Here is an 18,500-nt window from a genome sequence, read left to right on the forward strand (position 1 = left end):
TTTAATTTCACTAAGTAGCAAAAAGTTGAATGAATAATAGCCTTAACCACCGTCCACTGTATAAAGACTAATATCTTAAAATTTGCCATAAATTTTACGCAAGGAATTAGGAATGTATATTCCTGGCTACATTTGAACCAATTTGGGTACATAGTCTCACCTGTTTCGTTTTGGTTCTAGCGGCATTTTCGAAAAGGATTCGGGAGGATGGACGGAACAGACACTGAAAACCATCCAAGAGACAATATCCAGGAGTAATCTTTATGTTTTAACTTAGCATTTTCTTGTTGCATTATTGATACTTGTATTAATGCCAGGATTTTTCTATGTATCAAAAACAACGATACAAAAAATCACAATATACATATCTCTTCGATCCCTGTTTTATGTACAATCAGACAGGTCTGGTACAATCACTAGATTTAGCTACGTAGCTTGAATTACCTACATAGCTTAATTTACCTACCTGAAGTAGCTTTATTTAGCTACTAAATCAAACTTATTTCTTAATTTAGCATTTCTCGCAGAAAATGCAGAAAATTGCACTTTGATGCAGTGATAATTTTCAACTTTAACTCATCTGAAAACAATTCATGAAAAAATCACTCTTGGAGATGTGTCTTTTTCTGCGCAATTGTAATCAAAGTTCTAAAAGTTTTGGGGCTATATACAACAGTTAATTTGTGACTTAACAGTTACTTCATGAGTGAAATAACAAAGAAAACCAGTTTTGGTTAACATGAGCACAATGTGAACAGTCTAGACGAACTCCAAAAACAGCGTGAACTCCGAAAACAAAGTCAATGGCTCCATCATGCATTGCGGCAAAATGGCGTCCGATGTAAACAAACGATGGATTGTCGTTCGCTTTCTCCAAATATACGGCTGCATAATGGCTGTATTTAATGCATTGTGTCTTTATTTTAATTTTTATTGAATGGATAATTACATTTATTAAATTATTTTGTGGATATTGACTTATTTATTGCTTCAAACTCTTGCATACTAGTAAATTGGATATACGAAATCGAATTCAATAGTGCCGGTAAGAATTATTTTCTTATTTGATTTATTGTCTCCTTGATTTAAATTTTATGTCGTTCCTAAAATAAAGATGCTTTTATTTGTTTTTGAAGACACCCAGCTTGTATTCGTCTTAATCAGAAAATGCATATTTTTCAACATGGAGCAGAGATATTCACAGGTTCATTTTTAGAAGACATGTTGTGACCTTAATTTCTAGAAGAGTGGTTTTTAAAGTTTTCTTATTGATAGATTATACTTTTAAAAATGTTTTCATAATAATATATGTTCGTATGTGATAAGAAATCGGTAAATAACGACGGTAAGAACTTACGTTATCAATTCAGATGTCGTACACAAATAAAAAAAACCGGAATGCTAATTTATATGTAAGATTAAGTCAAGTTTTTAACAGTTACAAGATATGTTGTCCCATTATGCATATATATCCTTTTTATTATGCATATTTACTTCTCAAACGTATCATTTTCTCTGTAATTGATCTGACTTCAAACGTCAACTTTGAAAGTAAATATTTCCTATTTTGCAAATAAAATCAAAAATCTGACAAATACGATCTCTTCCGAAGTCTTTTATTTAGCATTTCTGAGTACTGTCTTAATTGCCATACTTTCCAAAACTTTGCACCGACAGTTTTTGTAGACCCATCAATTTTGCCGAAAAATCGCCATTTTTTGTGTATGTGCGCATGCGCGGACTCTTTTTTCGGAGTCTTTTTCAGTCTCAATTTCTTACTTCCGGAAACGCTGTTTTTGGAGTTCGTCTAGACTGGTGAAGTAATCATACTTATCCACGCCTCATTGCACACAAGGTGGTGTACAGTTACTCAAACAATGGAAATACATATTTTCCTTAAAAGTATTCAAACGCAGCAATGTTAAAACTATCTCTGCTTTAAATAGCTTTTTAAATAATACCTAGAAAAACTATTGGTAGACATTTACTTGCGACTTTTTTTCTTTTTAAAATAAAAAGCAAAATTGTGAAAAGTTGCCTTGTAATAGCTAAATAAAGCTACCTGAGGTAGGTAAATAAAGCTACGGTAGGTAATTTTAGCTACGTAGCTAAATGTATTGATTGTACTGGACCTGTCAGAAGCTGATCAGTAACAGAAAATATTCATTTCAGATTCTTAAATGCAGTTGAAAATCGCAAATTTTTTGAGGGTACCAAAGACATTGATGGAAAGGATTTGTCTGCAAAATTGGCTCAGCTCAGTCAGGTTTGTATAGAGTTTGTATAGTCAGTCTAGACGAACTCCAAAAACGGCGTTAACGGAAGTAAGAAACTGAGACTGAAAAAGACTCCGAAAAAAGAGTACACACACACAAAAATGTTGATTTTTCAGCAAAAATAATGGGTCTACAAAAACTGCAAAGTTTTGAAAAAGTACGGCAGTTATGCCAGTACTCTGGAATGCTACATAAAAGTCTTCAGAAGAGATTTTAGATTCTGTTTGCAAAAAAGAGGATATTTACTTTCAAAGTTGATATTTCAAGTCAGATCAATTACAGAGAAAATGATGCGTTTGAGAAGTAAATATGCATAATATGAAAATGGAAGTATATCCAAAATGGAACAATATGTATTTCAACTGTTAAGAGAGCATGTCAGTAAGCATTGAGTTTTCTATGGAAAGTCAAAAATATGAATTATTTTAAAAATAGTGTGTATGGATTATTTCTGTCACAGATAACATTAAAAATACAAAATTAATGATTTCAACCATAATCACTGAGTCGTATCCAAGGAGAAACATTTCCTTAGTTACCAGAACAATTTTTCACATTCAAAACGGGCAAATACTGACATAATTAAATGTATTTTTCACACAAATGTTCTCAAAAGATGGTTTAAAACTACCCATTTTATAAAGATGACTAAATTGATAGTTCTACTTTGCCTGATTAAATTGGATCAAGTTCTTCTGTTAAGTTGCTATGGCAATGGGAAAAAGCGACAAGTTTAGCATTGAAAAAATAGCTGAATTTAAGACATTTTTAAAAGGCATTTGACAAAAATCCGTACAACTGCTTGTAAACTTCTATAATGAAATTTTGTAACTGTTTGAGTATTCAAAAAAATTAAAAAATAAAATTTGGTAGACTTTCAAAAGCATTGTTGCCATGGAGATTCAAAAATATGCAAATCTGGGCATTTTTAGATGATTTCCTGTTAACAATTCAGATTACTAGAAGTAATTTGTCCTTTCAGAAACAAGATATCCTTATTCCACATGGGTGCAGTTGTAACAGGAAATGAGTCATGCACTACTATGACCTTCTTCTCACTTTGACCTTTGACCCCAAGGTCAAATTATTCTGTATTATATATTCTATGTCTAATAATTTCTTATCTAAATCTACATGGTTCTTGATATTTTGAACCTTGCTCCAAATATTTCATACATTGATGCACAGTGTATACTGTTAGACAATTCAAGAAGATAAATTTATGCTCTACTGTTGACCTTGACCCCAATGGCAAGGTCAGTTAATTAATTGAGGTCAAATTTAAAAATTTTATCTGTTATGACCTGTTCTTGAAATACATGTATTTGAAACACGTGCAAAGTAATGCATCATGAACAACCTTCAGTCAACCCCAAATAATGATGCTTCAACATCAATAAAGATTAAAATGACCTTGATGTTCCCTAAAACTTTCCTCCACTGCACTATGTAAAATTTTAGCCCCATCCATACCTAAAGGTTGACAATCTGAGGGAAAAAGCTAAAATCTAAATAACTTGGGAATCTTTGCAAATTAATTGATATGATTTAGTTTGTTCTTGCCTATTCTTGAAAAGAATATCTGAAAATGTGTACATGTATTCTCATTTAGTCTCCATTTTAGCCTCATCTTAGCCCCTGGGACCACAATTAGTACACAATGACATCTGCACTACCCGAGAATTCCTTGCATAATATGACAAATCCTGGCTTTGCTGGTTTTATTTTTTGCCTTTATACTTTGATTCCCTGGTGTGGTTTCACCCTATACCCAATGGCCATTATTTGATATATCAGGAAGCTTTCACATCATCTTTTTCTTAAGATTCATGCAAATATAAATGACCCCACCCTATTTTTGGCTTTCCCTGATTATCTCCTCTTGGGAAGGAGCTCGGCCACTTATTTGAATGAACTTGAAATATGCCCCTTTACTGAAGGATATTCAGTGTCAAGCATGGTCTAATGGTATTTTCAGTAAATTTAAAGATGAAAATACAGAAGTGCTTAAGAGGATGAAAACAACAATACAAATTTTTTAACAGAAAAGCCCATTAAGTACAGCTATGGTTAATGCCCCTTTAAAAATTTCTCCTTCAGTAGTTCCATAAATACACTACTGAAAGCAATTACAGGAGAAATCCAATGAAAAATCTATTTTATTTCCCCCTCTACTTATATCATTCAACCTGTTAATTCACATCAGATTGAACTGAAGTAAATGTTTATTTAGACTAAAAATGATTCAACAAAAATTAATTTGACCACATTCATTAAAAATATCCTTAGAGTTCAGCCTAACCCCCCCCCCCCCTTGTTGTTTTTTTTTTTTAAATAAATTAAATGAAAAAAATATAATTTGACCCTTTTGTAAAATCATCAATTTTCTTTTTAAGGAGGAGGTTTCATTAAAGTACATGAATAATGCTTCAACCATTGACAACTAGTCCTTAAGAAAATAAATAAAATCAGAATGTTCTTCCAAATCCCCAATTCTAACTTGGAAAATCTTAAGAACCAAAAATAGAATTTTAGTGGCTACTTATTCTTGCAAGTCCCATTTCCTAATAGCTCAAAAATACAAAAAGAATTTTCATAATTTTTCAAAAGTCATTATATTAGATCATTTAATATTCAGTTTATACACAAGTGAGGCTCAAAAACAATACAAAAAGTCCAAGCAAGTCCAAGTTTTGCCTGTGATTTAATTGGGCACATACATGTATTAACTGTCTATATCATCCAAAAAAATACATAACATATGCAATCCTCCATTCCTTCAGATTCAGTTCTGGGGATTACCGGTATGTGGTTATTAGACAGATCTCTGATTTGGAACATGGTAACACAAGATTAAACTTTAATAATGGTTCCAGTCAAGATATATTTCCGCCAGTGGCTTCTTTAAAGGATCAGGGTGTCATCTTCAACTATCTATAATAGCTGTAAAAATAACAAAAGATTATGTATTAATACTACTGAATAAGTGATACAGTAGTAGATTAACACACTTGTACATCCTATCTTCTGTAAAAGTTGCATTTAGAGTAGATTAGCACATCCTATCTTCTCTAAAGGTTGCATTAATGATATATGCATGTATATTCCACCATGCTAGTCAATGTTAATAATTACATGTAGCATGAAATTATTACCAGTTACATATATGCAGACAAGGGAACAATTCAGATATATGAACAAGCTGCAAAATATATATAGGAGTTCTGGATTCTGGAGTGGGGGTGGGGTGGGGTCAATTTTCATAGACAAACATCACTTAATTCCTCCTTCATATGTATGACTCTTTTGACCAAATAATGAGGTCTGGTTTCCTGAAGATGGAGGGGTGTTATGATAATTTTATTGATTACTTTATTATATACATTTTATAAACTTGGGAATTGTACCCAATAATTCATATATATTTTTTTTCAATTCACACTTTTACATAATTATATTAACACTCAGACATATTGATTTATAAACTACCTACACATTTTCAATCATACTTCCTTTCATATAGATTCAACAGAATCCATTGTTTTCTGTAGAATAATTAACTTTACATTGTGTCAAGTTATATTATTATTTCATCCAAAACTTAAAGGTAAATAAATTCGATGCTATTTTTCAACATTGAATTGGTATCAGTACCATTCCCAATCCATTTTGGCAATTGGTAGAGAAAAAAAACTCATTTGATATGTTTTCTGCATTGACTGTATGGAAGATGCAGGAGAAAAAAATAAAATGTGAACAAAGTTTTAGTTCTAATGTGAAATAATATAAACTCTGATTTATAAAAGAGGAAGGGGGTGAGTTAGAATGACTTTATTGTGTGGTTAGGGACTTTAGTCTTACCTGCAGTGTGACCCTGTGACCTCTTTATACACTGTATATATTCACAAACATCATAGACATATCTCTAATTATTTTAAATATCATTATAGCATTTATCTATCCTTAGTTGCATTAAGAGTAATCTAACAACTGCAGAATTAAACATTAGTGGTCATATAACAGGTTGCTCACAAGCTGTAGGTACGTTGCATCACTTAGTCTTGTGCAGTCAGTGTTTGTATCACATCATGGGAAAGAGAAATGAATCTGTGAGTACCTTCCTAATCTTTAATTTTGCTTTAAAAAGATAAACTTATCAAAAGTTTACCCAAAATGTACATGAAAAAAACATATTCAACATACCACTATCTGTTTTTGTCCAACTACTCCAAGTTGGAAGTTTTCCTTTTTCTCCCAAAATTCCTCTATTGTTGTCTGTTTCATTCTTTCCGACCTCTTTTGCTAGAGAGCTCTTGCAAGGGAGGTAATCCAATCGTTTTTCAACAGTGTTTTACAACATTTCATTCAGATATTTTTCTTAAAGTCTTGAGTGTCTACCCAATTTTATTTATTTAATTCATTGAACAGAGTATTCTCCTTCTACAGATATATGTAGAATTTTCTAAAGTTGTCTGGATTTTGCAAACTACGTAGCTCTTCATGCAATATAATTCTATAGGTAAAATCTAATAAAAATCAATTACAAAATAAATTTTCCTTATAAAACAGAAAAATGTATTTCAAAGCACTTTATGACCCACATTATAAAATTATACATGGAGTTTGGATGTAAAATACATGAATTATAACAGGATAAGGCAGTCCAAGTATTTCTGTAATAAAATATAGCAAATGCCCTGGTTGCCATGGAAACAAGAGGTCATATGCTTGGGTAGGTATGTTTTTTTGAAAGACTATTCATATGCATCATGTTCACAAAATTTGAGCTAGAAATATTTTTTTCCACTTTCCATGTTTATATAGCATGAAGCTCAATACTTAGTGACATGCTCTCTTAAAAACTTGACTGAATTTTACACTTAAATTATCATTTTGGTATTTTAATTGTGTGCGACATCGGAATTAAAAGTGTAAGTTCTCAGCATCGTTATTTACCAATTTTTTTTGTATCACATACGAACAGATATCAGGAAAACATTTTTAAAAGTATTATCTGTCAATTTGAAAACTTTAAAAAATTACTCTTTTAAAATTTAAGGTCACAGATCTTCTAAAAATAAACTGTTAATGTCTCTGCTCTGTAGTGAAAAATGCCCTTTTTCTTATTTAAATAAATACAATCTGGGTGTCTTATGAATAAATAAAAGCATCTTTATTGTAGAAACAACATAAAATTTAAATCAAGGGACAATAATTTAACCATAAGAAAATTCTTATCAGCAGTTGAATTTGATGTCATATATCCAGATCACTACTATGCAAGGGTTGTAAGAGATAAGTCAATATCCACAAAAATAATAAGTTTAATGATTAATTCAATAAAAATTAAAACAAAGCACAATGTACTAAATACAGCCATTATGAGGTCGTATATTTGGAGAAAGCGAACAACAGTCCATTGTTTGTTTACATCGGACGCCATTTTCTGCAATGCATGATGGAGCCAAAGACTTCGTTTTCAGTGTTCACACCATTTTTGGAGTTCATCTAGACTGATAGTGGAATGAATCTTGTCAACCAGATTCAAATATAAATTTTATAATCCTATTAAGCAGTTGTAACAGGAGATGATAATATTTGCTTTGAACAGGCAAAGACTCAGATCAAAGAGGCTTTTTCATTGCAAACAGTGTCCAAGGAAATGTTTCTCAAGTATCTGTGTCAAGACTTCAACAGTTGGCCAACACAGCAAATTCAGTCAGGTAAAATTAATGGTCTACAAAAATGAAATCTACCTTTCTCCAAGGAATGTGATCTTATAATTGTGTTAATTTTCATAACATACATGTATGTCTCTAAAGCGGAAAAAAGTTTTGAACAAAGAACACATTATATTTACATGGTTAAAGGCCCCCTTTGCCCTCTTTCAGTTACACAAATTTCATGATTGTTTACCTGTAAGAATTAAAATGCATATTTTGAGATATATGTAACTTGTGACAATTTTTAAGTTGAAAATTGATTTTGGTGATAGTACTATACATAATGTTTGTCACTGGAAGATCCAAATTTATCTATACAAACTGTATGAATGTAAAAAGAATCATTTTATTACAGCTATGTTGTTATTTGATTTGTAGAGGATCCACAGATGCAGGAGGTCACCCAGAAACTAAAATCCTGTAAAGGTGCCATTGAACAAGAGAAGGCAACTGCTACAGAACTAGCAGCTTGTGCTGAGGATGGTAAGTTGTGATACTGCCATGGGTACATGTTTTGTTTGAGCTGAGGATGGTAAGTTGTGATACTGCCATGGGTACCTGGTTTGTGACCTTTGTTATGTACTATGTACGTATCTGTTATATGGAATTGTGTGCACAAGTCATTGAAGAGTGTCTTTTTATTGCAATACATGTTCAGCTATCTCTAAAATTGCATACATGTATATAAGACTAAGCTTATATTTTGGTACTATATATATACATAATTTCTTTATTCTCAAATATTTTAGTCAATATTTTATGTTTATTTGCACTAGTTTTGTTTCATTATTTCATGCTCTTGTAAACTGGCCATTTAAAAAAAACAGCAATTATTGAGTTGATTTACCAGTAAATATAGTTTCAAGTTATTTTTGTATGATTATGTTGGAAAAGGCATATATATTTTTTTAAATTATCAATATCAACACCCCATAGATGATGCATGGTCACTATGTAATTAATTCATGAAGTCAAATCCAGCTTATTCCATTATATTTATTCATAGGTTACGAAATGCTGAAGTCAAAGATCTCAAGCCTGAAAGATATTCTTTTGAAAAGAGAACAGAAGGTATTTGGTATATCTATCCTTTTGTGCAGAGAGTATCTAAAACATAGTATTTCATGATAGGAGTATGCCCCTGCAAAAGGATTTAGTCTATTCCCCTATTTCAGTATACATGTATTATATGTGTAATGGATTGCTTATAATTGCATTGATATTCTCTCATTTATGCAATATAATATAATATGAGATAGAAAATATCTTTAGCATTTTTATAGACTACAGACTGGAAAGTTATTGAAATAAAAATTTCATACCAATTTATAGCGGAAAGAATTACAAGATTTGAGGAATAAGATGACAGGTGGTGGAAAAGTTTCAAAGAATCTAAAGGAAGTCATTCAGAAACAGGTCTGTAATACATTTACAGTAAGGAAGTGCTCAAAGGATGAAATTTATAAAATTTTAACGCACAAATCAAAATAAGAATTGTCCTTAATGCCATTGTGGAGTATGGCATAAACAAAGAATTCAGCTCTATAAATTAATGAAGTACATGTATATTGTCCTCACTAATACACTGTACTGTTTAAAACACATGTAGATTCCATGTTTGCAGCAAAATCATTCCATGGAATGGGATAAAAATCTTTACTAAAAAAAAAAAATCAATGTTTCCCTATCAGCATTTCTTACAGAATCATAGTACATACATATACGTTGGCTATGTTCATATACAGAAGAAAGGTGAACGTGTGAAGTTCTTCTCTAGCTTTTTGGAATATGGATAGATGTTGATACACATGTATATCTGCGATTATCTGGTTGTCAACATATCCAAAATCTTATGTTTAAGATTTAATACACATATAGTTAAGCTTAATTCAACACATACTGTTTTATTCAGTAAAGTGTATTTTGGTTTAAATATATTTTTGGCACAGTCACTTCTTCAATATTGAAATTCGTATAGTTTTCTATATTTCTCTTTGTAAAAGTTCTTGTGATACTAAATGAACTATAAGGAGGAAAATGTTGGTAAATAAATGTACCTATATGCAATCAAAATATACCATATTATAAACAGCAATCTGCTTTATGTTTAGTGTAGGTAGTAGTTTGTTTAAACTCCAGAGTAGGACATGGAAGGTCAAAGTTGTATATAGCAATATAGGAAAACTATAAAGCCTACTGGCATTATTTGTCATGAAGCATTGGGGGGAGGGGAGCAGAAAACCAGGAATATTTTTATTGAGACAATTCAGGGGATTGCCTCATCAATTCAGTAGGGTTGGATGATATATAGAGATATCGGTAATATTGATTCAATGTAAGGATGATATGCATATCTATATGTATGAAGAAATATCGGGAAAAAATTCTGACTTATATTTTTCTTTGTTTATTTAACGTATTGGATTAAGTATATAAAATAGATATGCAAAATATAAATATGAAATACATAATAATAAACACATCTATAAAATAATTTTGTTTTACATCAGATATACAACTTCTTTGAATAAATTTAATTTATGAAGAAATGTTTTGTTCATTTCAATACAAAAAAAAAATTATACCTAATTTAACATATCGTGATACATATTGTATCATGGCTCAAATATTGTGATACGTATCAATGTACAAAATGTTGTATCGTCCCAGCCTTGCAATTCAGACAGAAAATTGATTAATTTGTCAAGGGACTGTCTCAAAATTTCAATACAGACAAAACCGTGTAAATAAATAAAATATTTATAATTATGTGATTCTATATTTCACTTATCCAACTCATTGAGATGGTGTATATTCATGTATTCAACAAACCATGCAAATAAATACACTCTTCCAACTCGCTGGGTACATGTAAAGCAAATAAAAACTCAAACTGTAAAGATAACCTCTACACATTATCAAAATTTAAACACATGTAATTTCACTATTATTTTTTACAGAAAGATGAGAAAGTACAAGTAGATGCAGAGATAGCAATGAGACAGGCGTCACTATCAGAAGCAAAAGCCAGCCATGACAGACTACAACAAGACGTGGCAGCTCTCCAAGAGAAGTTAAAAAGACAGGAGGAAGAAATCCATAAATCTCACTCTGAAGCAGTCAAGAAACAAACACTCTTAACAGAAAAAATTAAACAGTGAGTAAAATAACATGATAAAGTAATTGGATACTGGTGAATGATATGGAATGATTTTTAGCTCTACTGGTGAGAGACCAGAAGAGCTTATGTGATAGTAAGGTGTCCGTCTGTCTGTTTTTCTGTTTGTCTGTAAACAATTATTCAAAATGCTACTTCTTCTACAGTTTTGCTCTGATTTCAATATAACTTGGCACACAAGTAGACTACACTAAGATACATAATTCTCTGTATCGGTTTTTGATTTCGATGAACGGTGTTGCCATGGTTACTTAAGACGGAAATTTCCGTGAAATTCTTTTAAAATGCTACCCCTTTCTTCAGTTTTAATCTGATTTCAATATAACTTGGCACACAAGCAGACTACACAAAGATACATAATTCTGTTCATCGTTTTTTGATTTGGATGAACATTGATGCCATGGTTACTAAAAAGGAAAATTTTTGTGAAATACTTTCAAAATGGTACTCCTCTTACAGTTTTAGCCTGATTTTAATATAACTGGGCACACAGGTAGATTACACAGAGATACATAATTATATATATATATCGGTTTTTGTGTTTGGTGAAGTGTTGCCGTGGTTACTTAAAATAGAAATTTTTGTAAAATGCTTTCAAAAGCCTCCTCCTCCTACAGTTTTAGTCTGGTTTTAATATTATGTGGCATGCAAGTAGACTACAGTGAGATACATAATTTTCTTTATTGGTTTTTGATTTTGATGAGTGAAGTTGCCATGGTTACTAAAATCAAAATTTCTGTAAAATTCTTTTAAAAGGCTATTCCTCCTACAGTATTAGTCTGATTGCAGTAAATCTTGCCACAAAAAGAGATTAAACCAAGGAACTTTATTCTATTTATTGCTGTTGCACTATGATACATAATTCTTTGTATTGGTTTCTGATTTTAAGACTAACCTAGCATTATTATTCTAATTTTTAGCTTTTGAATTGTTTCAATTTCCTTTGTGAAAAGTACAAACCATTAGAGCTACAGTCTCATTAGAGTCAGTTTTTAGCTCTTCTGAGCCAAAGGCTCAAAAAGCTAATGCTATGGACATTTGTGCGGTGTGCGTAAACTTTTTAGAATATGGGCCATAACTCAAGAACCCGGCCAATTATTGACAAATTTGTCACAGGGTATCCTTGCCCCAAGGGCTCCCGTTTATACTAAAACTAGGGTTGTGACCCTTAAACAAGGGGAGATAATTAGGAAAATAGAAACAAAAGTACTGGTTGCTAAATAATCTTCTTCTCAAGAACCACTGAGCAGATTATCACCAAACTTAATCAAAAGGATGAGGATATGTTGTAGATTTAAATTTGCACGGGGATTTACCCTGGGGCAAAGGGCGTGGTCTCAAGGTCACTTCAAAGTTGACCAAAAATTACATTTTATTAAAATGTTGATATTTTGCTTACTATAAGGACTAGGATCATCAAATCTTGTCAGTTGATGCATCTAAGGACCTCATATCATGTTGACTCAAAAGTAGGTCAGGGTTACCTACTGTTGAAATTTTGAGGCCATTCTTTTTCAAAATGATTTAGAGGCATATTTTGAACAATTTAAGGCCTATGATCATCAAACTTTGTCAGTTGATGTATCTTGGGTCCTCATAGTACGTCGACTAAAAAGTAGGTCACCTTGACCTACTTTTTGAATTTTATGGCTAATCTTTTTCAAAACAATTAAGGTCATTAATTCAAATACTGAGAGGTTTAGAATCATTAAATCTTGTAAGATGATGCATCTTGGGGCCATAAAACATATTTATTAAAAAGTAGGTCACAGAGACCTACTTTTTGAACTTTGCAGGAATTCGATTTCAAAGCGTTTTAGAGGCATAATTCGGACATATTAAGGCCTATGATCATAAAACTTTGTGAGTTGATGCATCTTGGGTTCTCTTAAAATGTCAACTGAAAAGTAGGTCACCGTGACCTACTTTTCAATTTATATGACTATAATGAAATATTTCAGGTACTAATTGGCTTAGAATCATCAAACTTTGTCAGTTGATGCATCTTGTGTCTTCGGAGTAGGTCGACTGAAAAGTAGGTCACCGTGACCTACTTTTGTAAATTTATGGCTTTAATTAAATATTTTAAATAATAAATATTTCAAAATATGACCTACTTTTGTAAATTTATGGCTTTAATTAAATATTTCGGGTACTTATTGGCTTAGAATCATCAAACTTTGTCAGTTTATGCATCATGGGTCCTTGGAGTACGACAACTGAGAAGTAGGTCACCATGACCTATTTTTGAAATTTTATGGCCTTATTTAAATATATCAGGTACTTATTGGCTTAGAATCATCAAACTTTGTCAGTTGATGCATCTTGGGTCCTCAAAGTATGTCATCTGAAAAGTTGATCACTGTGACCTACTTTTGAAATTTTATGGTTATAATTTTAAAAATATTTTAGGTATTAATTGGCTTAAAATTATCAAACTTAGTTAATGCATCTTGAGTCCTCGGAGAATGACAAGTGATAAGTAGGTCTCCATGACCAACTCTCAGGTACTAATTGGCTTAGAATCATCTTGGGTTCTCAGAGTGTTTCATCTAAAATGTAGGTCATGATGACCTACCTTTGGAATTTCAAGGGTTTATCTAAATATACAGGATATTTAGAGGCTTCAAATAGAAGTGATAGGTTGTACAGTTTATCAGAAGAGCGATTCAAGGCCCTTGGGCCTCTTGTTTAGTTTACCTGAGCCAGTGAATCTTTTCTGATCGAAGTGTGTCATCTGTCAGTCCACTCAACTGCCTGTTGTTTTCAGCTTCTTTTCCAGAACCACTGTGTCAGTTTCAACCATTAAGTAAAAGTGTTACTTTGAATGCAAGGGATTCATGTATATATATTCCTTAATTTCATTCCAAGTGGAAGAATAAACCTGTCTCTTTTACATTTGGCACCCATGTTGGGACCCTGGTATTTTCTGGCAGTTGAAAGTGATTGCCCCTAGTACCTTGCCCCAAAGGTGTTGGCACTCTCTAAGAGACGAAGACGTGTCCTTTTCTGGAGGGGGACAACTTGGTAGTGTGTGATACATGGCTTCCTACTAGCTTGATTTAGTGGGTTAATCCTTTAGCTGAATCGATAAAGCACTGGACCGGCATGCCAGAGGTCCCATGTTCAATCCCAAACGGAGGGACAAATCAGTCTAACAACATTTCAGTGAACAATATCACCTGAGTATTATTTTATCTTTTTAGGGAAACAGAACTCTGTGAATATATCAGAAAGTTGTCTGGGATCCGGGAGATCCAGACAGAGGATACAGATTCCATGTGCCTGGGATTTGTCCATGAAGAGGAGGAAGATCCCAGCCTCATTCTCACAATGAATCTGGCAGCTGATCCCACTGACAGAGTGTATTTGAAAGGAGCAGAGGTATGGCCAATGTTTAATATGTATGAAAGGTGCAATGAAATACATGTACATGTATGTAAAAATTCTTGGATCAGTGGTGAAGCTTACTCAGAGATAAAGATTTTTTAGCAATCAAAATTCTTATGATTATCAACATGGCCTCTTGCAAGAAAATCTGTGAAGAAAAGAAAGAAAAATTTAACTTAGATTGGTACATGTATATAAGTCATAATATACCCAGTATGACCCCTTCCCCACTATTCCCCCCCCCCCCCCCCCCCCTAAACATGAATTGAAATGGAACTTTAATAGATTTTTTTAGCTCACTTGAGCCAAAGGCTCATTAAGCTTTTCTGATCAAAATTTGTCTTTTGTCTGTCGTCATTGTTGTTGTTGTTAACTTTTTACAATTTCATCTTCTTCTGCAGAACCACTGGGCCAATTTCAACCAAACTTGGCACAGAGTATCACCAGGTAAAGGGAATTCAAGTTTGTTCAAATGAATGGCCACACCCTCTTCCAAGGGGAGATAATTAAGGAAAAGTAAAAATTAGGTGGAGTCATTTAAAAATCTTCTCAAGAATCACTGGGCCAAAAAAGATGAAACTTATGTGAAAGCTTACTGACATAGTATAGATTCAATTTTATTCAAATCATGACCCCTGGGGGTAGGGTGGGGCCGCAATGACCGATCAAAGTTTTACATAGGAAAATATAGGAAAAATCTTCTTCTCAAGAACAGCAAAGCCATGATTGGTCATATTTATATTGAAGAATCCTTAGGTTGTGTAGATTCAAGTTTGTTCAAATCATGTCCTATAGGGCTAGGGTGGGGTCACAATGGGCAAACAAAGTTTTACATTGGAATATATGTATATAATAAAAAATCTTTAAAAATCTTCTTCTCAAGAACAGCAAAACAATGATTGATCATATTTATATTGAAGCATCCTCAGGTAGTGTAGATTCACATTTGTTCAAATCATGACCCCTGGGGGTAGGGAGGGGCCATAATGGGCGATCAAAGTTTAACATAGGTATCCATAAGAAAAATTTTTAAAAAATTTCTTCTCAAGAACAATAAAGCCATGATTAGTCATATTTACATGTACGAGGGTTGTAAGAAAACTTTGCGGACACATTGATTTATGGCAAAATTTATTGCATACTTTGAAGAATGACTTATGTCTGATTAAATGCTTATCTTTTGTTTATTAGTATGTAAAACATCAGGTTCATTTACTAAAAGTTTGAAAAAATACAATGATTTTTACTTTACATTGGAGCAATCACACATTAGGTGACGTGACAACCTGATTCCAAACCTGTTAAGTTTTTTCGCAGTTTTAAATTTCTTTCAGTTCTATAGACTTTTCATGTCTTTTTCCTATTAAAAAATTGCATATTTACTATAGTTAGACGTTATTTTTTTCTAAAATGTCTTCTGTGGCGTATCGGATATTAGTAAGATCTTAAAATCCATGTCTATGAAGTTAAGCAATCAGGTATGGAAACAATGCAAATCCATAATTACAACGTCCATGCAATAAGCAGGGTATTGGGGTATCGCAGGAGTTAATCATCAAAAATGTTGATCCTTTCATTCTTACAAAGCCACTACCATTAGAACACTTTGGTCTTAAATATGTGTAGGAAGTCCCCAGCAGCATCTAAAAACATTTTAGTCTCTTTTGGACATTTTCCTGTCTGTAGACATAATTATGCCCCGCCATGAATATGGCCGGGGCATATAGTGTTTGTCATGTCCGTCTTCCGTCCTTCTGTCCTTCCGTCTGTCCTTCCGTCACACTTTGCGTTTAGCTCTGTTCAAAGCTCAGTTTCAAAGAAACTATCCAAGATATTTTTTATCAAACTTCATATGCTGATAGATATTGATGAGGGCTATGCAACTGCATCAACATTTTTTGACCTTGACCTTTCCTTTGACCTTGACCTCACTTTTCTTAAATTAGTGTTTAGCTCAGTTTTAAAGATACCATTCAAGATAGTGTAATCAAACTTCATATGTTGATACATACTGATGTAAGCTATTCAATTGCATCAACATTTTTTTTACCTTGACCTTTTTTTTGACCTTGACCTCACTTTTCTTAAATTAATGTTTAGCTCTGTTTTAATGAAACCATTCAAGATATTTTTAACAAACTTCATATGCTGATACATACTGATGAGAGCTATTCAACTGCATCAATATTTTTTACCTTGACCTTTCCTTTGACCTTGACCTCACTTTTCTTAAATTAGTGTTTAGCTCAGTTTTAAAGAAACCATTCAAGATAGTGTTATCAAACTTCATATGCTGATACATACTGATGAGAGCTATTTTACTGCATCAACATTTTTTGACCTTGACCTTTCCTTTGACCTTGACCTCACTTTTCTTAAATTAGTGTCAAACTTCATATGCTGATACATACTGATGAGAGCTATTCAACTGCATCAATATTTTTTGACCTTGACCTTTCCTTTGACCTTGACCTCACTTTTCTTAAATTAGTGTTTAGCTCAGTTTTAAAGAAACCATTCATAATATTTTCATCAAACTTCATATGCTAATACATACTGATGTAACCTTTTCAACTACATCAACATTTTTTGATCTTGACCTTTCCTTTTATCTTGACCTCACTTTTCTTAAATTAGTTTCTGAATCAAACGTCATATGCTGATACATACTGATGTAAGCTATTCAACTGCAGCAATATTTTTTGACCTTGACCTTTCCTTTGACCTTGACCTCACTTTTCTCAATTTGTGTTAAAATGTTGCATTACTAATATACCCTTGGCGGGGCATTCATGTCCTATGGACATATTTCTAGTTTTTTTAATAGCTCGGTGCTCCAAGATGTTAAATGACATTGCCATTCTTGACTTTGTTTTTATGCATTGATCATATATAATTAGCAATAAAACAGTCAAACCCCCTCCAATTCAATTCAAAATTTCTCCAAATGATGTTTCATGAATATCGTAGCTACAGGTGAAATTTCACAAATCCTTATGTTCTAAAACTTGCAATTTTTAATTTTGCAAAAATTTCTATGTAATGTACACGTGCAAACAAGTGACATGCTCCATGAATCATGCTTTATCTAAATAATATACCTGTAAATTTTTTAAAGATCATCGGAAAACACCAAATCTTTGCATATTTATTGGAAAACACGTATAGTTTTTATCTGCAGAGTTTTAATGGTTTCATGCAAATATCGTGCTCACTATAGAACTTGTCCGCAATCTTTTCTAACAACCCTCATATATAGAAGCATCCTCAGGTAGTTTACATTTAGGTTTGTTCAAGGGGTAGGGTGGAGCCACAATGGGCAATCAAATTTTTACATAGGAATATATACCAGTATCGTACAGATATGGAACCATCCTCAGATAGTGTAAATTCAAGTTTGTTCAAAACCCATTGGTTAGGGTGACCCACAAATGCTTGATCAGAATTTTACATAGTAGGAAAAAATCTTTTAAATTTCACAAAAATCACAGCGAGTGCGTCATACACATGATACACTGAAAGTAAAGCTTAAAACAACTCTTTTTAATGAAAATTTTCTTGGCCTTTTTATGAATTTCTATGCTTGTAATTTGCTTTAGTTAACAAAATAATATTTGTAAATTCAATGAAATTTACTTTTTGGAAAGTCTGAACGAATAGAGAATTACATTTGCATATGTTGGCATTTGTTTATTCGGAATCACTAACCCGGGAAACTCTCTAGAGCTTTGGAAACTTTTTGGTAATCATTCTACTGTACATCTCTTGCTTAGTTCCCCAAGAGTGTTCCGAGGCAATAAATAACAGAAGCCCTGAGGAGTGGATCCTAAAGTTTACAGGTCTAAAATTGAAACTAGGCAACTACTGTAGATTCCTTATTTTTCGCGAGTATTTATTTTCGCGAAATGACTCTTTTACATCAAATCACGAGAA

The 18,500-nt window shown here is 32.6% G+C and overlaps 1 protein-coding gene and 1 long non-coding RNA gene across 3 annotated transcripts in view; one reads left to right on the forward strand and one right to left on the reverse strand.

Annotated features, from left to right (window-relative positions):
- Positions 1 to 191: 191 nt before the first annotated feature.
- The window catches only part of LOC133183086 (reticulocyte-binding protein homolog 2a-like), a 30,894-nt gene continuing 12,585 nt past the window's right edge, over positions 192 to 18,500 (forward strand). For both annotated transcript variants that reach the window (XM_061318026.1, XM_061318027.1), the window contains exons 1-8: positions 192 to 254; positions 2,173 to 2,266; positions 7,888 to 7,999; positions 8,378 to 8,482; positions 9,006 to 9,070; positions 9,332 to 9,415; positions 10,960 to 11,156; positions 14,384 to 14,561. In XM_061318026.1, coding sequence (XP_061174010.1) covers positions 208 to 254; positions 2,173 to 2,266; positions 7,888 to 7,999; positions 8,378 to 8,482; positions 9,006 to 9,070; positions 9,332 to 9,415; positions 10,960 to 11,156; positions 14,384 to 14,561 — 882 coding nt within the window. In that variant the 5' untranslated portion in view covers positions 192 to 207. The remainder of the gene's footprint in view (positions 255 to 2,172; positions 2,267 to 7,887; positions 8,000 to 8,377; positions 8,483 to 9,005; positions 9,071 to 9,331; positions 9,416 to 10,959; positions 11,157 to 14,383; positions 14,562 to 18,500) is intronic.
- LOC133183932 (uncharacterized) lies at positions 4,867 to 6,552 on the reverse strand. The gene is made up of 2 exons (XR_009720783.1): positions 6,480 to 6,552; positions 4,867 to 5,219 (listed from the first exon to the last, which is right to left on the reverse strand). It is a non-coding gene; the product is annotated as an uncharacterized LOC133183932 (long non-coding RNA).

The sequence above is a fragment of the Saccostrea echinata genome, unplaced genomic scaffold (genome assembly GCF_033153115.1).
Source record: "Saccostrea echinata isolate AGI-Se365-2 ecotype Australia unplaced genomic scaffold, CSIRO_AGI_Sech_v1 ptg000009l, whole genome shotgun sequence".
Lineage (NCBI taxonomy): Eukaryota > Metazoa > Mollusca > Bivalvia > Ostreida > Ostreidae > Saccostrea > Saccostrea echinata.